The sequence below is a fragment of the Pseudophryne corroboree genome, chromosome 5 (genome assembly GCF_028390025.1).
Source record: "Pseudophryne corroboree isolate aPseCor3 chromosome 5, aPseCor3.hap2, whole genome shotgun sequence".
Taxonomy (NCBI): domain Eukaryota; kingdom Metazoa; phylum Chordata; class Amphibia; order Anura; family Myobatrachidae; genus Pseudophryne; species Pseudophryne corroboree.
In genome coordinates this window covers 700,857,793-700,881,820 of record NC_086448.1, presented here as the reverse complement: position 1 = coordinate 700,881,820, position 24,028 = coordinate 700,857,793, and the positions used below count along the sequence as shown (strand labels likewise).

The following is a 24,028-nucleotide window of genomic DNA, read 5'->3' as shown; positions in this document are numbered from 1 at the left end:
AGACATTCATGCAGAGATAGCAGAGAGATGATTGCATGAGATAGTACAGAGGAACTTCCAGTAGGAACACTAGCTGCGAGTTCAATACATTGGAAGTGAACTAGAAAATAATTGGATCATGATGGCCATTGGAGCAAAGGGTGTACTGGAGAAGAGTGATCACACAGGAGGAGAAGTATGGTGATTTGCCTCTTAGATTTAGCTGTGTAGATCATTGATTGTGCAGTCATAATGAAATGTTTAGTGTTGATGTCCAAGTCGAGAACGGAGTGAGTAGGAAAAAGTGTTTGTACGCGGAATGCCCAAGCAGTTTGTAGGAAAGAGTGTGGTAATAATGGGAGAAAGTGTATGGGTCAAGAAATGGTTTCTTTTAGGATTGGTGAGTTGAGTGTATGATGGACACAGGGTGGAAATGTGGCAGTGGTGAGCCATGCTGTGAGGGGAAAGGGATTGGATAAGTTGGGAGGGAATAGGGTGGAGCTGCAATGTTGTGTCTTCATCCTCGGTTATTGTGAGAAGGAATTGGAGGGAAGGACGGTAGGTTGGTGAGAAGGTGGCAAAGTGGAGAGTCTACTTTAGCGGACTGTCACTCAGACAAATTGGTTAAATACGTGGTTTTGCCAATTTGTCTGAATTACCATTTTGTCAGTTTTCCAGTGTTTGGGAACAAGTGGTCGATTGTCTTTGCTCCCATACATTACCAGATTTTCATTCCAGTTTACCAGATTGGACAGATAGTCTGCCAGATGATTGTATAGTGTATGCCCAGCTTAAGTGTGTGCTCCAACTACTGTTCTATGGTCACCGTGAACATATTAGGGGCTGGCAGGTGACTGGAAAGTCCAAAGCAAAGTTGAGAATTTATTACCAAAAAATCCTTCAAGTTTATTTAACTGTTAGGACTTACAACTGGGTAACTGTTTTTTACGTGAGTGAACTACTCTATCTACAATCTTTCTAGCATTGATTGGAGTTTACTGTACATCTAAAGTGTTTTAGATGAACATTGCATTGTAAAAATAAGTAATGAAGGTAAGTCTTAAGCTGGGTACACACTAGAATAGATGATGTGTTTACCCAGCGGTGATGGATCCTGGCGGATGTGCCGACAAGTGTATACACACTAACCGGCAGCGATGGTGGGAGTCATGCTGCATTTGGCAGCATAACCCTTGCTGGCGATGGCTCTCATTGGGGTCGATTCAATTCGGCAACTTATGAATAGCGCCGGGAATTAGTTCCCGACGCTATTCAATTCAGCTGCTAGTTACCCGCAATTGTCGGGAATTCTTCTCTCATCCCCGGGGGATGAGAGAAGAAACCCGACAAAAGTGCTGCCTCGCGGCCGGTGCGAGGCTGATTCTGTCGGGAATCAGCCTCGCGCCGAGGAGTTAAGGCGGAGAATGCCCGTTCTCCCGACAATTCAACCTGTTTAGTCGGCGAGAACGGGTCATCGCCGACTTAACTGGAGCTGAATTGAATAGTGTCGGGAGCTAATTCCCGGCGCTATTCATAAGTTGCCGAATTGAATCGACCCCATTGGATGGAGGTCCGACAGAGGATGTCGCTGGCGATGATGTGCAGGAGCACGCATTGTCAACGACATAGTGCATGCACACTGGACTATGTGAGCAATGTGTCGTTCCGATCCATTGGATTTGGGCACATTGTTCAAATTATTATCGTGTGTACCCGGCAGTACATAAGGCTGTATGATGGGGGGTGGGGGTATGTTTCTACTATAGCAAAGAATTTGGGATAACCTTTTATTCTTTTAAGGTAAAAACTGAATAGAGGAGTTGGGAATTGCCAACAGATTACACAGTAATTGTATTAATATTGATACTTTAGGTTTATCTCAGTGACCATAGTGGGAGGTATAGTTTTCTCTTTCCCCCAATGGGTGAGAGACTTTTTGTGATGCGGGTGAATCCTGCAGAGAAACCTGAACCTGCCATTGTGTGGGTTAACTTTGCATTATTTTACCCAGAAGTGTTGAGCGAGCTGCTGTTCTTCTGTGTGCTTAGTCATCTTGTTACACGCCGCGCAGAGCAATTCCTGGCATAGCTGCATCCAAGTCTCACTTTCTCAGCTAAGATGGGAGCAGTGGAATTGTGCTTGGACTGGTGCTATCTGTTCTGGGGAAGCTGTGATGTTGCTAATGAGGATGAAGTGAGCATGTGAAAATAGGAGGAAGTGATGGTAAGATTTGCTGTGGGCTGCTCCCAGTGAGAGAGACTGCAGCTGCGCCTATTGCCTGCCTGGCTGTTGTGTTTTTTTTTTCCATGCACTGTGGGAGATTTCAGCAGCCAGATGATATATGGTACATTAATGTTGAAAAGATAAACAGATTTGGAGAGCACAGGAAGGGCCTTGTGTTTTTATGCTAGCAGAATGCTTCCTAATGAATACGAATGTGATACTGGCTTTACCGAGCCATATGGCAGCTTTTCTAATTTTAGTTTGTGCAGATGTATAATTGTCTCACTTGCTTACCTCCTAAAGCTTTCCTAAGCAGCAACATGTCCTCAACTCCTTTAATTCCCAAGAGGCCTAAATTGTCTTGCAAAGCATTTCTAAGGAACTGCTGTAGTACACGGCACAGTGCATTAGAAGCATGCAAACCTCCTAACTGCATGCTGAATGAATTCTCTAAGCTACAGAGTTTCACAGAGGTTCAGTCACTAATGGTTGTGACTCTCCCCGCCCCTCCCACTCCCACCCACCCGTAAAGACGTTTTCTGTCTGAAGATTTCATCTGTAAAGAGACGTGCTTGTAGAGAGAGAGAGCTTTCTTTTATTTCTCACACATCCGGTTGATGGAGTTCATGCTTCGTTTCTCTGCTTCTGGACCTCCAGCAGTATATTTGTAACCTGCGTTGTGTCTGGGTCGGAATAAAGAGCACAGATCGTGCATACCTTCATCAGTCCAGTCCCGAGTATTAGGAAGAGAACAATATAGGGATTATAAATAAATGATAACTACATAAACTAACATCTTAACTCCAATGACTATTACAACAGTGGAGATCCATGCCATGCAGTATTTAGTAAGAACAGATCAATGCCAGCTGTGTGACTCCACTGCTCAGTGGCTGTGTGACTGTGCGGCTCCGCTGCTCAGTGACTGTGCGGCTCCTCTGCTCAGTGGCTGTGTGACTGTGTGGCTCCTCTGCTCAGTGGCTGTGTGACTGTGTGGCTCCTCTGCTCAGTGGCTGTGTGACTGTGTGGCTCCACTGCTCAGTGGCTGTGTGACTGTGCGGCTCCACTGCTCAGTGGCTGTGTGACTGTGCGGCTCCACTGCTCAGTGGCTGTGTGACTGTGCGTCTCCTCTGCTCAGTGGCTGTGTGACTGTGCGTCTCCTCTGCTCAGTGGCTGTGTGACTGTGCGGCTCCTCTGCTCAGTGGCTGTGTGACTGTGCGGCTCCTCTGCTCAGTGGCTGTGTGACTGTGCGGCTCCACTGCTCAGTGGCTGTGTGACTGTGTGGCTCCTCTGCTCAGTGGCTGTGTGACTGTGCGGCTCCACTGCTCAGTGGCTGTGTGACTGTGCGGCTCCACTGCTCAGTGGCTGTGTGACTGTGCGGCTCCACTGCTCAGTGGCTGTGTGACTGTGCGGCTCCACTGCTCAGTGGCTGTGTGACTGTGCGGCTCCACTGCTCAGTGGCTGTGTGACTGTGCGGCTCCACTGCTCAGTGGCTGTGTGACTGTGCGGCTCCTCTGCTCAGTGGCTGTGTGACTGTGCGGCTCCTCTGCTCAGTGGCTGTGTGGCTGTGCGGCTCCTCTGCTCAGTGGCTGTGTGACTGTGCGGATCCTCTGCTCAGTGGCTGTGTGACTGTGCGGCTCCTCTGCTCAGTGGCTGTGTGACTGTGCGGCTCCACTGCTCAGTGGCTGTGTGACTCCACTGCTCAGTGGCTGTGTGACTGTGCGGCTCCTCTGCTCAGTGGCTGTGTGACTGTGTGGCTCCACTGCTCAGTGACTGTGCGGCTCCACTGCTCAGTGGCTGTGTGACTGTGCGGCTCCACTGCTCAGTGGCTGTGTGACTGTGCGGCTCCACTGCTCAGTGGCTGTGTGACTGTGCGGCTCCACTGCTCAGTGGCTGTGTGACTGTGCGGCTCCTCTGCTCAGTGGCTGTGTGACTGTGCGGCTCCACTGCTCAGTGGCTGTGTGACTCCACTGCTCAATGGCTGTGTGACTGTGCGGCTCCTCTGCTCAGTGGCTGTGTGACTGTGTGGCTCCACTGCTCAGTGGCTGTGTGACTGTGGAAAATGTAATCAGATTAAGTGTTCGATAACTTTTCTGCTTTATCACATAACCGCTTTTTAGTATTGGAACGTTGTATGCAGTTTGGTTCTTGTGTATATATTGCTGTACACATTTACAGAGTTTCATAGATGGCGAACGCTATTAAAGTGTAGGAAAAACTTTGTACTTTGTCTTCTCTTTAAGACCGTTCTCTAAGTTTGTTTTCAATGCAGTATAGTGTTTTATGTACTTGATGAACGCACTTCCATAGAAATCCATTGTCTTGTACAAAGCAATTGGGGCTGAAGATTGCAGTTGGCAGTGCTGAAGAGTGAATGTTTGTGTGTACAGGTCCATTCACTTTTACAACGCTTTACGTGTTATCAATGAATACGAATGTGATACTGGCTTTACCGAGCCATATGGCAGCTTTTCTAATTTTAGTTTGTGCAGATGTATAATTGTCTCACTTACCTCCTAAAGCTTTCCTAAGCAGCAACATGTCCTCAACTCCTTTAATTCCCAAGAGGCCTAAATTGTCTTGCAAAGCATTTCTAAGGAACTGCTGTAGTACACGGCACAGTGCATTAGAAGCATGCAAACCTCCTAACTGCATGCTGAATGAATTCTCTAAGCTACAGAGTTTCACAGAGGTTCAGTCACTAATGGTTGTGACTCTCCCCGCCCCTCCCACTCCCACCCACCCGTAAAGACGTTTTCTGTCTGAAGATTTCATCTGTAAAGAGACGTGCTTGTAGAGAGAGAGAGCTTTCTTTTATTTCTCACACATCCGGTTGATGGAGTTCATGCTTCGTTTCTCTGCTTCTGGACCTCCAGCAGTATATTTGTAACCTGCGTTGTGTCTGGGTCGGAATAAAGAGCACAGATCGTGCATACCTTCATCAGTCCAGTCCCGAGTATTAGGAAGAGAACAATATAGGGATTATAAATAAATGATAACTACATAAACTAACATCTTAACTCCAATGACTATTACAACAGTGGAGATCCATGCCATGCAGTATTTAGTAAGAACAGATCAATGCCAGCTGTGTGACTCCACTGCTCAGTGGCTGTGTGACTGTGCGGCTCCGCTGCTCAGTGGCTATGTGACTGTGCGGCTCCTCTGCTCAGTGGCTGTGTGACTGTGTGGCTCCTCTGCTCAGTGGCTGTGTGACTGTGTGGCTCCTCTGCTCAGTGGCTGTGTGACTGTGTGGCTCCACTGCTCAGTGACTGTGCGGCTCCACTGCTCAGTGGCTGTGTGACTGTGCGGCTCCACTGCTCAGTGGCTGTGTGACTGTGCGTCTCCTCTGCTCAGTGGCTGTGTGACTGTGCGTCTCCTCTGCTCAGTGGCTGTGTGACTGTGCGGCTCCTCTGCTCAGTGGCTGTGTGACTGTGCGGCTCCACTGCTCAGTGGCTGTGTGACTGTGTGGCTCCTCTGCTCAGTGGCTGTGTGACTGTGCGGCTCCACTGCTCAGTGGCTGTGTGACTGTGCGGCTCCACTGCTCAGTGGCTGTGTGACTGTGCGGCTCCACTGCTCAGTGGCTGTGTGACTGTGCGGCTCCACTGCTCAGTGGCTGTGTGACTGTGCGGCTCCACTGCTCAGTGGCTGTGTGACTGTGCGGCTCCTCTGCTCAGTGGCTGTGTGACTGTGCGGCTCCTCTGCTCAGTGGCTGTGTGACTGTGCGGCTCCTCTGCTCAGTGGCTGTGTGACTGTGCGGCTCCACTGCTCAGTGGCTGTGTGACTGTGTGGCTCCTCTGCTCAGTGGCTGTGTGACTGTGCGGCTCCTCTGCTCAGTGGCTGTGTGACTGTGCGGCTCCACTGCTCAGTGGCTGTGTGACTGTGCGGCTCCACTGCTCAGTGGCTGTGTGACTGTGCGGCTCCACTGCTCAGTGGCTGTGTGACTGTGCGGCTCCACTGCTCAGTGGCTGTGTGACTGTGTGGCTCCACTGCTCAGTGGCTGTGTGACTGTGCGGCTCCTCTGCTCAGTGGCTGTGTGACTGTGCGGCTCCTCTGCTCAGTGGCTGTGTGACTGTGCGGTTCCTCTGCTCAGTGGCTGTGTGACTGTGCGGCTCCTCTGCTCAGTGGCTGTGTGACTGTGCGGCTCCACTGCTCAGTGGCTGTGTGACTCCACTGCTCAGTGGCTGTGTGACTGTGCGGCTCCTCTGCTCAGTGGCTGTGTGACTGTGTGGCTCCACTGCTCAGTGGCTGTGTGACTGTGCGGCTCCACTGCTCAGTGGCTGTGTGACTGTGCGGCTCCACTGCTCAGTGGCTGTGTGACTGTGTGGCTCCACTGCTCAGTGACTGTGCGGCTCCACTGCTCAGTGGCTGTGTGACTGTGCGGCTCCACTGCTCAGTGGCTGTGTGACTGTGCGTCTCCTCTGCTCAGTGGCTGTGTGACTGTGCGTCTCCTCTGCTCAGTGGCTGTGTGACTGTGCGGCTCCTCTGCTCAGTGGCTGTGTGACTGTGCGGCTCCACTGCTCAGTGGCTGTGTGACTGTGTGGCTCCTCTGCTCAGTGGCTGTGTGACTGTGCGGCTCCACTGCTCAGTGGCTGTGTGACTGTGCGGCTCCACTGCTCAGTGGCTGTGTGACTGTGCGGCTCCACTGCTCAGTGGCTGTGTGACTGTGCGGCTCCACTGCTCAGTGGCTGTGTGACTGTGCGGCTCCACTGCTCAGTGGCTGTGTGACTGTGCGGCTCCTCTGCTCAGTGGCTGTGTGACTGTGCGGCTCCTCTGCTCAGTGGCTGTGTGACTGTGCGGCTCCTCTGCTCAGTGGCTGTGTGACTGTGCGGCTCCACTGCTCAGTGGCTGTGTGACTGTGTGGCTCCTCTGCTCAGTGGCTGTGTGACTGTGCGGCTCCACTGCTCAGTGGCTGTGTGACTGTGCGGCTCCACTGCTCAGTGGCTGTGTGACTGTGCGGCTCCACTGCTCAGTGGCTGTGTGACTGTGCGGCTCCACTGCTCAGTGGCTGTGTGACTGTGCGGCTCCACTGCTCAGTGGCTGTGTGACTGTGTGGCTCCACTGCTCAGTGGCTGTGTGACTGTGTGGCTCCTCTGCTCAGTGGCTGTGTGACTGTGCGGCTCCTCTGCTCAGTGGCTGTGTGACTGTGCGGCTCCTCTGCTCAGTGGCTGTGTGACTGTGCGGTTCCTCTGCTCAGTGGCTGTGTGACTGTGCGGCTCCTCTGCTCAGTGGCTGTGTGACTGTGCGGCTCCACTGCTCAGTGGCTGTGTGACTCCACTGCTCAGTGGCTGTGTGACTGTGCGGCTCCTCTGCTCAGTGGCTGTGTGACTGTGTGGCTCCACTGCTCAGTGGCTGTGTGACTGTGCGGCTCCACTGCTCAGTGGCTGTGTGACTGTGCGGCTCCACTGCTCAGTGGCTGTGTGACTGTGCGGCTCCACTGCTCAGTGGCTGTGTGACTGTGCGGCTCCACTGCTCAGTGGCTGTGTGACTGTGCGGCTCCACTGCTCAGTGGCTGTGTGGCTCCTCTGCTCAGTGGCTGTGTGACTGTGCGGCTCCACTGCTCAGTGGCTGTGTGACTCCACTGCTCAGTGGCTGTGCGGCTCCTCTGCTCAGTGGCTGTGTGACTGTGTGGCTCCACTGCTCAGTGGCTGTGTGACTGTGCGGCTCCACTGCTCAGTGGCTGTGTGACTGTGCGGCTCCACTGCTCAGTGGCTGTGTGACTGTGCGGCTCCACTGCTCAGTGGCTGTGTGACTGTGCGGCTCCACTGCTCAGTGGCTGTGTGACTGTGCGGCTCCACTGCTCAGTGGCTGTGTGACTGTGCGGCTCCTCTGTTCAGTGGCTGTGTGACTGTGCGGCTCCTCTGCTCAGTGGCTGTGTGACTGTGCGGCTCCACTGCTCAGTGGCTGTGTGACTGTGCGGCTCCACTGCTCAGTGGCTGTGTGACTGTGCGGCTCCACTGCTCAGTGGCTGTGTGACTGTGCGGCTCCACTGCTCAGTGGCTGTGTGACTGTGCGGCTCCACTGCTCAGTGGCTGTGTGACTGTGCGGCTCCACTGCTCAGTGGCTGTGCGGCTCCACTGCTCAGTGGCTGTGCGGCTCCACTGCTCAGTGGCTGTGCGGCTCCACTGCTCAGTGGCTGTGTGACTGTGCGGCTCCACTGCTCAGTGGCTGTGTGACTGTGCGGCTCCACTGCTCAGTGGCTGTGTGACTGTGCGGCTCCACTGCTCAGTGGCTGTGTGGATCCACTGCCCAGTGGCTGTGACTGTGCGAATCCTCTGCTCAGTGGCTGTGTGGCTCTCGGCTCCTCTGCTCAGTGGCTGTGTGACTGTGCGGATCCACTGCTCAGTGGCTGTGTGACTGTGCGGCTCCACTGCTCAGTGGCTGTGTGACTGTGCGGCTCCACTGCTCAGTGGCTGTGTGACTGTGCGGCTCCACTGCTCAGTGGCTGTGTGACTGTGCGGATCCACTGCTCAGTGGCTGTGTGACTGTGCGGCTCCACTGCTCAGTGGCTGTGTGACTGTGCGGCTCCACTGCTCAGTGGCTGTGTGACTGTGCGGCTCCACTGCTCAGTGGCTGTGTGACTGTGCGGCTCCACTGCTCAGTGGCTGTGTGACTGTGCGGCTCCACTGCTCAGTGGCTGTGTGACTGTGCGGCTCCACTGCTCAGTGGCTGTGTGACTGTGCGGCTCCACTGCTCAGTGGCTGTGTGACTGTGCGGATCCACTGCCCAGTGGCTGTGTGGCTCTCGGATCCTCTGCCCAGTGGCTGTGTGGCTCTCGGATCCTCTGCCCAGTGGCTGTGTGACTGTGCGGCTCCTCTGCTCAGTGGCTGTGTGACTGTGCGGCTCCTCTGCTCAGTGGCTGTGTGACTGTGCGGCTCCTCTGCTCAGTGGCTGTGTGACTGTGCGGCTCCTCTGCTCAGTGGCTGTGTGACTGTGCGGCGCCTCTGCTCAGTGGCTGTGTGACTGTGCGGCTCCTCTGCTCAGTGGCTGTGTGACTGTGCGGCTCCTCTGCTCAGTGGCTGTGTGACTGTGCGGCTCCTCTGCTCAGTGGCTGTGTGACTGTGCGGCTCCTCTGCTCAGTGGCTGTGTGACTGTGCGGCTCCTCTGCTCAGTGGCTGTGTGACTGTGCGGCTCCTCTGCTCAGTGGCTGTGTGACTGTGCGGCTCCTCTGCTCAGTGGCTGTGTGACTGTGCGGCTCCTCTGCTCAGTGGCTGTGTGACTGTGCGGCTCCTCTGCTCAGTGGCTGTGGCTCCTCTGCTCAGTGGCTGTGTGACTGTGCGGCTCCTCTGCTCAGTGGCTGTGTGACTGTGCGGCTCCTCTGCTCAGTGGCTGTGTGACTGTGCGGATCCTCTGCTCAGTGGCTGTGTGACTGTGCGGATCCTCTGCTCAGTGGCTGTGTGACTCCTCTGCTGAGTGGCTGTGTTAGAATCTTCTGGGACACAAAGTATTTCTCCTGAACTGCTGTTGTATTTGGCACGTGAACCCCACAGTTCTAGAGGGTAAATGAGGGTGTTGGGTATAATGTATGGGATCCTAGCCTTTAATTCTATTACATTATTTTGCTACGCTTCGCTTCTTGTATGTCTGTGCTCATTAATTCTGTGCAGTATGAACTTTAATGTGTGTGGAATCTGTAATGGGTCCTGCTAGGGTTTTATGTTAACATTGTGTATGTTTGGTGGAAAATGTAATCAGATTAAGTGTTCGATAACTTTTCTGCTTTATCACATAACCGCTTTTTAGTATTGGAACGTTGTATGCAGTTTGGTTCTTGTGTATATATTGCTGTACACATTTACAGAGTTTCATAGATGGCGAACGCTATTAAAGTGTAGGAAAAACTTTGTACTTTGTCTTCTCTTTAAGACCGTTCTCTAAGTTTGTTTTCAATGCAGTATAGTGTTTTATGTACTTGATGAACGCACTTCCATAGAAATCCATTGTCTTGTACAAAGCAATTGGGGCTGAAGATTGCAGTTGGCAGTGCTGAAGAGTGAATGTTTGTGTGTACAGGTCCATTCACTTTTACAACGCTTTACGTGTTATCAATGTGTAATATCAGCTTCTATGCCTACGTGACTTAAAACTAAAACATATATCCGTACACAGCTGGACAGCTGCAATGTGTTTACAAGTAATAAGTCGAATATTTCCAAATGACACCGTTACAATACAGGCTTTGCTCATTCAATAATCTTTTACTTTCACTTATGAAATAATAGAGAATTCAGAAGTCATTGCACCCTCCAATCACCTAGTGTTATGCACTAAGAAAGCTGATGTTATGTGAGATAGTACAAGGATGTGCAGCAATTATTTGTGTTTAAATTCCATATCTCAGCCAGCTAGTAGCTGTGTGAACGGTGTAGGAAACTGCCCATCCCTTATTTAATATCTGTGCTTTTCAACTTCCTTATGTACCAAGTAAGTAAAATAAACAAATCTGCTTGGTAGATTAAACGGCTGATTTTAGTTCCCCTTTAGTTATAAATTTCCCTTATATCCAGTGTACGTCTTTACCCGCACAGAGAGAGAGCTCCACGCGTTTGTATATGTGTATGCTTGTATTCGCATGGATCTCCAGCTGTCAGTCCTCTCAGTTGCACCCAGCTGTCACAGCAACCCTTATGGGGGCTCTTGTAGCCTAATACACAATAAGTAAACTCCTTTATAGCAAGTGAGCCGAATGGGACCCTCAGTGCTCTTTGGGTGTAACAGCCAGAGCATGTTTACAGGATTCTCCAAAGTTTGTGAAAAGAACATCATTGTCTGGTCATGTCACTATGGGGCGAGCGCGCTGTATGGAAAAAAATGAATTCACCACATCCTGAAAGTGCTTTAATGTAATTTGCTTAGGTTACTGCAAAGAGCCAATGTATGCCCTGGCTTCTCTACGACGACAACATGGAACATGTCTTCTTGTTAAAGGTCGGATTGAGTTTGAAATCTGGGACAAAATTCAAATTAAACCCAAGAAATCCCCCCGGTGCTTTTTTTTTTTTTTTTTTTTTTTTTTTTTTACTAGAGAGTAGTAGGAAATGTCTGTTTGCTCTTGCATTTGCCAGATGAAAGCGCGTTTTTCATGTAGCTGAAAGCTGAAGTCTTTCCTCCTGGCGTTGCAGAACTATTTGTGGAATGCCACTCACTCTAGCACCGAACTTGGAACTCTCGTATTAGCTGTGGAGACTGTGTCAATTTACTCAGTGTGTCTATATATTTTTTGGCTCTGCGAATCCTTCCTTGCATGTGGTGACTAATTCCAGGAATTGGGATCCGTTCAAAAGTGGATCGGCATTAATTAATTGGGGGCATGAGGGTAGATACAATATTACATAATGCAGCAATCCATTCATTTTACTCACTTTAATTTGATGTTTTGGAAATATTCGTATTGCTGTAGAAATCTGCTAATGGTGAAGTAAATCAATGACGCATAATTTCTTCCCAAAAAGCTTTTCTCTATCGTCCTAGTGGATGCTGGGGTTCCTGAAAGGACCATGGGGAATAGCGGCTCCGCAGGAGACAGGGCACAAAAAGTAAAGCTTTAGGATCAGGTGGTGTGCACTGGCTCCTCCCCCTATGACCCTCCTCCAAGCCTCAGTTAGATTTTTGTGCCCGGCCGAGAAGGGTGCAATCTAGGTGGCTCTCCTAAAGAGCTGCTTAGAAAAGTTTAGCTTAGGTTTTTTATTTTACAGTGAGTCCTGCTGGCAACAGGATCACTGCAACGAGGGACTTAGGGGAGAAGAAGTGAACTCACCTGCGTGCAGGATGGATTGGCTTCTTTGGCTACTGGACATTAGCTCCAGAGGGACGATCACAGGTACAGCCTGGATGGTCACCGGAGCCTCGCCGCCGGCCCCCTTGCAGATGCTGAAACGAGAAGAGGTCCAGAATCGGCGGCAGAAGACTCCTCAGTCTTCTTAAGGTAGCGCACAGCACTGCAGCTGTGCGCCATTTCCTCTCAGCACACTTCACACGGCAGTCACTGAGGGTGCAGGGCGCTGGGAGGGGGGCGCCCTGGGAGGCAAATGTAAACCTATTTTTGGCAAAAAAATACCTCACATATAGCCTCCGGGGGCTATATGGAGATATTTAACCCCTGCCAGAATCCGTTAAAGAGCGGGAGACGAGGCCGCCGAAAAAGGGGCGGGGCCTATCTCCTCAGCACACAGCGCCATTTTCCCTCACAGAAAGGCTGGAGGGAAGGCTCCCAGGCTCTCCCCTGCACTGCACTACAGAAACAGGGTTAAAACAGAGAGGGGGGGCACTAATTTGGCGTTAGAAATATATAAAAAAGATGCTATAAGGGAAAACACTTATATAAGGTTGTCCCTATATAATTATAGCGTTTTTGGTGTGTGCTGGCAAACTCTCCCTCTGTCTCTCCAAAGGGCTAGTGGGTCCTGTCCTCTATCAGAGCATTCCCTGTGTGTGTGCTGTGTGTCGGTACGTGTGTGTCGACATGTATGAGGACGATGTTGGTGAGGAGGCGGAGCAATTGCCTGTAATGGTGATGTCACTCTCTAGGGAGTCGACACCGGAATGGATGGCTTATTTAGGGAATTACGTGATAATGTCAACACGCTGCAAGGTCGGTTGACGACATGAGACGGCCGACAAACAATTAGTACCGGTCCAGACGTCTCAAAAACACCGTCAGGGGTTTTAAAAACGCCCGTTTACTTTAGTCGGTCGACACAGACACGGACACTGAATCCAGTGTCGACGGTGAATAAACAAACGTATTCCTTATTAGGGCCACACGTTAAGGGCAATGAAGGAGGTGTTACATATTTCTGATACTACAAGTACCACAAAGGAGGGTATTATGTGGGATGTGAAAAAACTACCGTAGTTTTTCCTGAATCAGATAAATTAAATGAAGTGTGTGATGATGCGTGGGTTCCCCCCGATAGAAAATTATTGGCGGTATACCCTTTCCCGCCAGAAGTTAGGGCGCGTTGGGAAACACCCCTTAGGGTGGATATGGCGCTCACACGCTTATCAAAACAAGTGGCGGTACCGTCTATAGATAGGGCCGTCCTCAAGGAGCCAGCTGACAGGAGGCTGGAAAATATCATAAAAAGTATATACACACATACTGGTGTTATACTGCGACCAGCGATCGCCTCAGCCTGGATGTGCAGAGCTGGGGTGGCTTGGTCGGATTCCCTGACTAAAAATATTGATACCCTTGACAGGGACAGTATTTTATTGACTATAGAGCATTTAAGATTCCAAACGGCACAAAGGTGTATTGCCGTATAAAGGAAGAGGAGTTATTTGGGGTCGGTCCATCGGACCTGGTGGCCACGGCAACTGCTGGAAAATCCACCGTTTTTACCCTAAGTCACATCTCTGCAGAAAAAGACACCGTCTTTTCAGCCTCAGTCCTTTCGTCCCTATAAGAGTCATATCTGCCCAGGGATAGAGGAAAGGGAAGAAGACTGCTGCAGGCAGCCCATTCCCAGGAACAGAAGCATTCCACCGCTTCTGACAAGCTCTCAGCATGACGCTGAGACCGTACAGGACCCCTGGATCCTACAAGTAGTATCCCAGGGGTACAGATTGGAATGTCGAGACGTTTCCCCTTCGCAGGCTCCTGAAGTCTGCTTTACCAAGGTCTCCCTCCGACAAGGAGGCAGTATGGGAAACAATTCACAAGCTGTATTCCCAGCAGGTGATAATTAAATTACCCCTCCTACAACAAGAAAAGGGGTATTATTCCACACTATATTGTGGTACTGAAGCCAGAAGGCTAGGTGAGACCTATTCTAAATCTAAAAAAATTTGAACACTTACAAAGGTTCAAATCAAGATGGAGTCACTCAGAGCAGTGATAACGAACCAGGAAGAAGGGGACTATATGGTGTCCCGAGACATCAGGGATGCTTACCTCCATGTCCCAAATTTGCCCTTCTCACTAAGGGTACCTCAGGTTCGTGGTACAGAACTGTCACTATCAGTTTCAGACGCTGCCGTTTGGATTGTCCACGGCACCCCGGGTCTTTACCAAGGTAATGGCCGAAATGATGATTCTTCTTCGAAGAAAAGGCGTCTTAATTATCCCTTACTTGGACGATCTCCTGATAAGGGCAAAGTCCAGGGAACAGTTGGAGGTCGGAGTAGCACTATCTCGGATACTGCTACAACAGCACGGGTGGATTCTAAATATTCCAAAATCGCAGCTGATCCCGACGACAAGTCTCCTGTGCTTAGGGATGATTCTGGACACAGTCCAGAAAAAGGTTTTTCTCCCGGAAGAGAAAGCCAGGGAGTTATCCGAGCTAGTCAGGAACCTCCTAAAATCAGTGCATCATTGCACAAGGGTCCTGGTAAAAATGGTGACTTCCTACGAAGCAATTCCATTCGGCAGATTTCACGCAAGAACTTTTCAGTGGGATCTGCTGGACAAATGGTCCGGATCGCATCTTCAGATGCATCAGCGGATAACCCTATATCCAAGGACAAGGGTGTCTCTCCTGTGGTGGTTACAGAGTGCTCATCTTCTAGAGGGCCGCAGATTCGGCATTCAGGATTGGATGCTGGTGACCACGGAGGCCAGCCCGAGAGGCTGGGGAGCAGTCACACAAGGAAAAAAAATTTCCAGGGAGTGTGATCAAGTCTGGAGACTTTTCTCCACATAAATATACTGGAGCTAAGGCTAAATTTATAATGCTCTAAGCTTAGCAAGACCTCTGCTTCAAGGTCAGCCGGTATTGATCCAGTGGGAAAAACATCACGGCAGTCGCCCACGTAAATAGACAGGGCGGCACAAGAAGCAGGAAGGACTTTTCGCTGGGCGGAAAATCATGTGATAGCACTGTCAGCAGTGTTTCATTCCGGGAATGGAAACTGGGAAGCAGACTTCCTCAGCAGGCACGACCTCCACCCGGCAGAGTGAAAACTTCATCGGGAAGTTTTCCACATGATTGTAAACCGTTGGGAAATACCAAAGGTGGACATGATGGCGTCCCGTCTGAACAAAAAACGGGACAGGTATTGCGCCAGGTTAAGAGACCCTCAGGCAATAGCTGTGGACGTTCTGGTAACACCGTGGGTGTACCAGTCGGTGTATGTGTTCCATCCTCTGCTTATCATACCTAAGGTACTGAGAATTATAAGACGTAGAGGAGTAAGAACTATACTCATGGCTCCGGATTGGCCAAGAAGGACTTGGTACCCGGAACTTCAAGAGATGCTCACAGAGGACTTATGGCCTCTGCCGCTAAGAAGGGACTTGTTTCAGCAAGTACCATGTCTGTTCCAAGACTTACCGCAGCTGCGTTTGACGGCATGGCGGTGGAACGCCGGATCCTAAGGGAAAAAGGCATTCCGGAAGAGGTCATTCCTACCCTGGTCAAAGCCAGAAAGGAAGTGACCGCACAACATTATCACCACATGTGAAAAAAATATGTTGCGTGGTGCGAGGCCAGAAAGGCCCCACGAAGAAATTTCAACTCGGTCGATACCTGCATTTCCTGCAAACAGGAGTGTCTATGGGCCTCAAATTGGGGTCCATTAAGGTTCAAATTTCGGCCCTGTCGATTTTTCTTCCAGAAAGAATTGGCTTCAGTTCCTGAAGTCTAGAAGTTTGTCAAGGGAGTATTGCATATACAACCCCCTTTTGTGCCTCCAGTGGCACTGTGGGATCTCAACGTAGTTCTGGGATTCCTCAAATCACATTGGTTTAAAACCAGTCAAATCTGTGGATTTGAAGCATCTCACATGAAAAGTGATCATGCTCTTGGACCTGGCCTGGACCAGGCGAGTGTCAAATTGGTGGTTTTTTTCTCAAAAAAGCCCATATCTGTTTGTCCATTTGGACAGGGCAGAGCTGCGGACTCGTCCCCAGTTCTCTCCCTAAGGTGGTGTCAGTGTTTCACCTGAACCAGCTTATTGTGGTGCCTTGCACCTACTAGGGACTTGGAGGACTCCAAGTTGCTAGATGTTGTCAGGGCCCTGAAAATATAGGTTCCAGGACGGCTGAAGTCAGGAAAACTGACTTGCTGTTATCCTGTATGCACCCAACAAACTGGGTGCTCTTGCTTCTAAGCAGACTATTGCTAGTTGGATGTGTAATACAATTCAGCTTGCACATTTTGTGGCAGGCCTGCCACAGCCAAAATATGTAAATGCCCATTCCACAAGGAAGGTGGGCTCATCTTGGGCGGCTGCCCGAGGGGTCTCGGCTTTACAACTTTGCCGAGCGGCTATTTAGTCAGGGGCAAACACGTTTGTAAAATCCTACAAATTTGATACCCTGGCTAAGGAGGACCTGGAGTTCTCTCATTCGGTGCTGCAGAGTCATCCGCACTCTCCCGCCCGTTTGGGAGCTTTGGTATAATCCCCATGGTCCTTTCAGGAACCCCAGCATCCACTAGGACGATAGAGAAAATAAGAATTTACTTACCGATAATTCTATTTCTCGGAGTCCGTAGTGGATGCTGGGCGCCCATCCCAAGTGCGGATTATCTGCAATACTTGTACATAGTTACAAAAATCGGGTTATTATTGTTGTGAGCCATCTTTTCAGAGGCTCCGCTGTTATCATACTGTTAACTGGGTTCAGATCACAGGTTGTACAGTGTGATTGGTGTGGCTGGTATGAGTCTTACCCGGGATTCAAAATCCTTCCTTATTGTGTACGCTCGTCCGGGCACAGTATCCTAACTGAGGCTTGGAGGAGGGTCATAGGGGGAGGAGCCAGTGCACACCACCTGATCCTAAAGCTTTACTTTTTGTGCCCTGTCTCCTGCGGAGCCGCTATTCCCCATGGTCCTTTCAGGAACCCCAGCATCCACTACGGACTCCGAGAAATAGAATTATCGGTAAGTAAATTCTTATTTTACGTATTTTTTAATACATTATTTGCCCTTTGATTGTTTTAGCAATAAGCTAATACCATAGTATTCTTTTGGATGTGAAAAAAAATAAAATAGAATTTGGACTAACCATTACCAAGTCTTAGTGGCCCTGCTGGCTGGCATTACATTATATCTGTAGGGCTGACATTCTATCCCAAGTGATTTTTGGCATTCAGGGATGCTCTCTCATTGCGTTACTCTTCAGGGAAACATGCCAGCTTAGGCACCCAGTTCCCTGAGGTACTGTGAAATGGGAACATGAAAGAATTGGATTCAAAGCTCATCATGGAAAATCCTTTTGTATAAGTTTCGATCCATTAAATTCTGCTGGTTCCCTAAAAACATTAATGGCTTTTCATAATGGAGCATATAAGTTGCACTTTCCAGCACTTCTCATTATTACAGCTTGTATAGTTATTTAAGTCATAAGGAAATATCTTTATTTGCCTAACCAGCTAGGTCATTCCTTTTTTACAGAAAAAGCCGCCGCTGCAAATGAGGATGAAGTTCAAAAAGCGGACGTGTCCTCTACAGGCCAAAGTGTCATAGACAAGGATGCCCTTGGACCCATGATGCTAGAGGTATATCTGACAATTATTATTACTTGCATAATGGTCTCTCTGTGTGAAGAACACTACTTAAAATGAACCTGAAACCTTCTTGTAATTGTTGCGTTTAATGCTTTTACTGTAACACAGGGATGGGGAACCCTCGGTCCTCCAGCTGTTGTTGAACTACACATCCCAGCATGCCCTGCAACAGTTTTAGTATAGCCAAATAGCAAAACTGTAGCAAAGCATGCTGGTATGTGTAGTTCAACAACAGCTGGAGGACCGAAGGTTCCCCATCCCTGCTGTAACAGATCCCAGGTTAAGGGTTGATTTAAAAGGCACATGATCTTAGGCTGCTGTCTATCTCATCCCAGCTCTTATTAGTGTAAATTAACAGGGGTTGTATTTTTCTGGCCTGAATCCTACTGAATTGTAGCGGTCATGGTATCGTGTTTACGCTAACAGTTAGTGTGCATTATGGCATATTGTTTATAGTGTAGCTCAGTGGTTCCCAAACTTGTCCAGGTGTTAAGCATACCCATGTTTAAGCACAGGCAACTTAATTAGTACTTCAGGCATGTTAATGTAACTATATGTGCTCAAACATGGATATCCTTAAAACCTGGACTGTTAGGGTGCCTTGAAGGACCAAGTTTGAGAAACCCTGGCTTAACTTTTCCAGCATCACTATGACAGGAGTATCAGGTGGCATTTTACATTTTGAAATGTGGTCCAAGATACCCAACTCTTTAATCCTCTCTACAGCACATTGGGGCAGATGTATTAAGCCTGGAAAAGTGATAAAGCAGTGATAAGTGCAAGGTGATAACACACCAGCCTGTCGGCTCCTAACTGCCAATTTACATATTGGAGCTGATTGGTTAGTGCGTTATCACCTTGCACATATCACTGCTTTATCACTTCTCCAGTCTTAATACATCTGTCCTATTGACCCATGTGAGCGTTTCAGTGGTAGTTAAGACCGGATGTAGTTGTCATACCAACATACGGGATGCCAGCGGTCAGGAGACCGGCCCTGGAATCCCGACATCTGACTGAATGCAGACACTGGAATCCTGAACATAAGTATGCCGGTTAGGGTTAGGCTGTGGGAAGGGAGGGATAGTTTAGTTGTCCACTCCTGTCGGGATTATGGCAGTAGGGATTCCAGGGTAGGTGTTCTGACCGCCGGGATCCCATACCCAACCCTTTAAGACAACAGGACTACTGTCCAAAACAGCATCATTTGCACTATGCCTTATGCAAAGTGGCTGAGTGTACCACACTGTGAGGAAACGTAAATGCATGTACTGTGTAGAAGGTAAATGGAGTGGCTCATTGTAACTCATAATAAAGACATCATACTAATCCGTTATCCACTCCGCACTCTGTATTCCGTGCTTGTGTACACTTAACCCTTTTTCTGTACAATTCATCACTGCTGCTTTTCCATCACTTTCTACCTGTGTGCTTCCAGATTTAAAAGAAGAAAAAAAAAGCCAATAGTTTCTTAGTTTTGTAGGTTTTCTGACTGAAAAAAAGGTTAATGTTTCATGCATATAAAATGTGTTATGTTTTCTTGTATGGTAACATTGCCGTGAACAACGTAATAAAAACAACTCATAAATCCTCTGCAGCGTTTCTCATAAGAATGAATCTTCTCCCTGCCCTCTCATACTTGGAACATGTTCAACATTGTTACTCGTGTCATGTATATTTCAGTGCAGCGTGTATTATAGATTGAGATCTACTGGGTAACTTAGACTGCTCAGCCTGATTTAGTAAGGCATCAACCAGCCTGCTCGTTATCTGTGGTGCCGTTGTGCTGCTGTGTATCTAGTCAGAAGTACTTCAGTAAGGAAGCATCTGCTTTTTAATTGTTCCTTGAAATGTCTGCATTTGTGCATGTCACGACAGAAGTATAAAGCTGTTGCTAAGCAACCGAGCATGAACTGCAATCTCTTGCAGCGAAGTAAACATCACATGACTGTGGGGATGTGACGCTCTGTCCCCTCCTACAGGACACGTTTGCCTCTCTTAGCATTTTTTTTCTTAAACATGTCTTGAAAAGCTCTTATACTTTTATACTGGTAATTACAGCCCTATTGAATACATTTGCCCGGCTTCCCAGCTACTTGACCTTTTTACCTGCAGCTCACTGCTATGTTTTTGCAGTGACTGAAGCATAAAAATTACTTTGGAATTGTAGTTGCTTATTTCTTGAATTGTTTTTAAATAAACAAGTAAACAGACATTTTCTTTTAATGTATGTTTGCTAAAATAAAATAAAAAAATAAAAGTGTTTATTCTGCTTGAAAGGGTCTTGCAAAACTGTTACTTCACTATCCGAACAATTCTGTATTATTACTCCCCCAAAACACAAGGCTGTTTCTGTTGGTGACAGTGTACTGGCAAACGTCTTTCATTGTTTGGCTGCACACGTGTCGGCGGGATACGGTCAATTTACCCAAAATCCCAGCATTTAAAATACATACAAGGTCAAAATGCCGAATGGTCAATAAGTCGACATGAGTTTTTCATTGAAACCGACTTGTCATCCCAGTGGACCTGGAGGGGGAATAAAATAGAACGCAGCAAAGCACCGTGCCTGAAGCATGGCGAGCGCAACGGTACACTTATATGGTGTCCACCCCAAAAAAATATGAAAGACTTGGGTCGACTTTTTGATCCGTCTACATTTTAATTGACAGGATTTTGACCTTGTCGTGATCTTGACCGTCACGATTTTGATTGCAGGTATTTCATATTAAACCCATGTCCGCCTGTTATGACCGGTTCATTGTCACTGAGGAAGAAATACTTGTGATGTTGGTGGCTGTGATGTGACCAATAAGCTACTCATTGAATCTCCCCCCTGGAGTATTTAATGGAAAACTCAAGAGCCTTTCTCTATCGTCCTAGTGGATGCTGGGGTTCCTGAAAGGACCATGGGGAATAGCGGCTCCGCAGGAGACAGGGCACAAAAAGTAAAGCTTTTTCCGATCAGGTGGTGTGCACTGGCTCCTCCCCCTATGACCCTCCTCCAGACTCCAGTTAGATTTTTGTGCCCGGCCGAGAAGGGTGCAATCTAGGTGGCTCTCCTAAAGAGCTGCTTAGAGAAAGTTTAGCTAGGTTTTTTATTTTACAGTGATTCCTGCTGGCAACAGGATCACTGCAGCGAGGGACTGAGGGGAGAAGGAGTCAACTCACCTGCGTGCAGGATGGATTGGTTTCTTGGCTACTGGACATCAAGCTCCAGAGGGACGATCACAGGTACAGCCTGGATGGTCACCGGAGCCACGCCGCCGGCCCCCTTGCAGATGCTGAAATCAGAAGAGGTCCAGAATCGGCGGCTGAAGACTCCTGCAGTCTTCTAAAGGTAGCGCACAGCACTGCAGCTGTGCGCCATTTTCCTCTCAGCACACTTCACACGGCAGTCACTGAGGGTGCAGGGCGCTGGGAGGGGGGCGCCCTGGGAGGCAAATGAGTACCTATAAAGGCTAAAAATACCTCACATATAGCCCTAGAGGCTATATGGAGATATTTAACCCCTGCCTAATTTTTCTAAATAGCGGGAGACGAGCCCGCCGGAAAAGGGGCGGGGCCTATCTCCTCAGCACACGGCGCCATTTCCTCTCACAGCTCCGCTGGTCAGGACGGCTCCCAAGTCTCTCCCCTGCACTGCACTACAGAAACAGGGTAAAACAGAGAGGGGGGGGGCACATTTATGGCGATATTTTGATATAACAAAGCAGCTATAAGGGAGCACTTATTATAAGGCTATCCCTGATATATATATATAGCGCTTTTGGTGTGTGCTGGCAAACTCTCCCTCTGTCTCCCCAAAGGGCTAGTGGGTCCTGTCTTCGTTAGGAGCATTCCCTGTGTGTCTGCTGTGTGTCGGTACGTGTGTGTCGACATGTATGAGGACGATATTGGTGTGGAGGCGGAGCAATTGCCAAATATGAGGATGTCACCCCCTAGGGAGTCGACACCAGAATGGATGCCTTTATTTATGGAACTACGGGATAGTGTCAACACGCTAAAGCAGTCGTTTGACGACATGAGACGGCCGGACAATCAATTAGTGCCTGTCCAGGCGACTCAAACACCGTCAGGGGCTGTGAAACGCCCTTTGCCTCAGTCGGTCGACACAGACCCAGACACAGGCGATGACTCCAGTGGTGACGGTGACGAATCAACCGTATTTTCCAGTAGGGCCACACGTTATATGATTTTGGCAATGAAGGAGGCGTTACATTTAGCTGATACTACAGGTACCACTAAACAGGGTATTATGTGGGGTATGAAAAAACTACCTATAGTTTTTCCTGAATCAGAAGAACTAAATGACGTGTGTAATGAAGCGTGGGTTGCCCCTGATAAAAAGCTGATAATTTCAAAGAAATTATTGGCATTATACCCTTTCCCGCCAGAGGTTAGGGAGCGCTGGGAAACACCTCCTAGGGTGGACAAGGCGCTAACACGCTTATCTAAACAAGTGGCGTTACCCTCTCCTGAGACGGCCGCACTTAAAGATCCATCAGATAGGAGGATGGAAAATATCCAAAAAAGTATATACACTCATGCAGGTGTTATACTACGACCAGCTGTAGCGACTGCCTGGATGGGCAGTGCGGGGGTAGTTTGGTCAGAATCCCTGATTGAAAATATTGATACCCTGGACAGGGACAATATTTTACTGTCGTTGGAACAAATAAAGGATGCATTTCTTTATATGCGTGATGCACAGAGGGATATATGCACACTGGCATCACGGGTAAGTGCTATGTCCATTTCGGCCAGAAGAGCTTTATGGACGCGACAGTGGACAGGCGATGCGGATTCAAAACGGCATATGGAAGTTTTGCCGTATAAAGGGGAGGAGTTATTTGGAGTCGGTCTATCAGATTTGGTGGCCACGGCTACAGCCGGGAAATCCACCTTTCTACCTCAAGTCACTCCCCAACAGAAAAAGGCACCGACTTTTCAACCGCAGCCCTTTCGTTCCTTTAAAAATAAGAGAGCAAAGGGCTATTCATATCTGCCACGAGGCAAAGGTCGAGGGAAGAGACAGCAACACGCAGCTCCTTCCCAGGATCAGAAGCCCTCCCCGGCTTCTACAAAAGCCTCAGCATGACGCTGGGGCTTCTCAAGCGGACTCGGGGACGGTGGGGGGTCGTCTCAAAAATTACAGCGCGCTGTGGGCTCACTCGCAAGTAGATCCCTGGATCCTGCAGATAATATCTCAGGGATACAGGTTGGAATTAGAGACAGATCCACCTCGCCGTTTCCTGAAGTCTGCTTTACCAACGTCCCCCTCCGAAAGGGAGACGGTTTTGGAAGCCATTCACAAGCTGTACTCTCAGCAGGTGATAGTCAAGGTACCTCTTCTGCAACAAGGGAAGGGGTATTATTCCACTCTTTTTGTGGTACCGAAGCCGGATGGCTCGGTAAGGCCTATTCTAAATCTGAAGTCCTTGAACCTGTACATAAAGAAGTTCAAGTTCAAAATGGAGTCACTCAGAGCAGTGATAGCGAACCTGGAAGAGGGGGACTTTATGGTATCCTTGGACATCAAGGATGCGTATCTCCACGTTCCAATTTACCCCTCACACCAGGGGTACCTCAGGTTCGTTGTACAAAACTGTCACTATCAGTTTCAGACGCTGCCGTTCGGATTGTCCACGGCACCTCGGATCTTTACAAAGGTAATGGCCGAGATGATGATTCTTCTTCGAAGAAAAGGCGTATTAATTATCCCATACTTGGACGATCTCCTAATAAGGGCGAGGTCCAGAGAACAGCTAGAGATGGGATTAGCACTGTCTCAAGAAGTGCTAAAACAGCACGGGTGGATTCTGAATATTCCAAAATCCCAGTTAATGCCGACAACTCGTCTGCTGTTCCTAGGGATGATTCTGGACACGGTTCAGAAAAAGGTTTTTCTCCCGGAGGAAAAAGCCAAGGAGTTATCCGAGCTTGTCAGGAACCTCCTAAAACCAGGAAAGGTGTCTGTACATCAATGCACAAGAGTCCTGGGAAAAATGGTGGCTTCTTACGAAGCAATTCCATTCGGCAGATTCCACGCAAGAATTTTCCAAAGGGATCTGTTGAACAAATGGTCAGGGTCGCATCTTCAGATGCACCTGCGGATAACCCTGTCTCCAAGGACAAGGGTGTCTCTTCTGTGGTGGTTGCAGAGTGCTCATCTATTGGAGGGCCGCAGATTCGGCATACAGGATTGGATCCTGGTGACCACGGACGCCAGCCTGAGAGGCTGGGGAGCAGTCACACAAGGAAGAAACTTCCAGGGAGTATGGACGAGCCTGGAAACGTCTCTTCACATAAACATTCTGGAACTAAGAGCAATATACAATGCTCTAAGCCAGGCAGAACCTCTGCTTC

The 24,028-nt window shown here is 49.0% G+C and overlaps 1 protein-coding gene across 5 annotated transcripts in view; it reads left to right on the top strand.

The window, feature by feature from the left end:
- Positions 1-24,028, top strand: part of NCOA2 (nuclear receptor coactivator 2) — a 493,980-nt gene that overhangs the window by 397,894 nt on the left and 72,058 nt on the right. For all 5 annotated transcript variants that reach the window (XM_063923886.1, XM_063923891.1, XM_063923887.1 and 2 more), the window contains one exon: positions 17,547-17,650. In XM_063923886.1, coding sequence (XP_063779956.1) covers positions 17,547-17,650 — 104 coding nt within the window. The remainder of the gene's footprint in view (positions 1-17,546; positions 17,651-24,028) is intronic.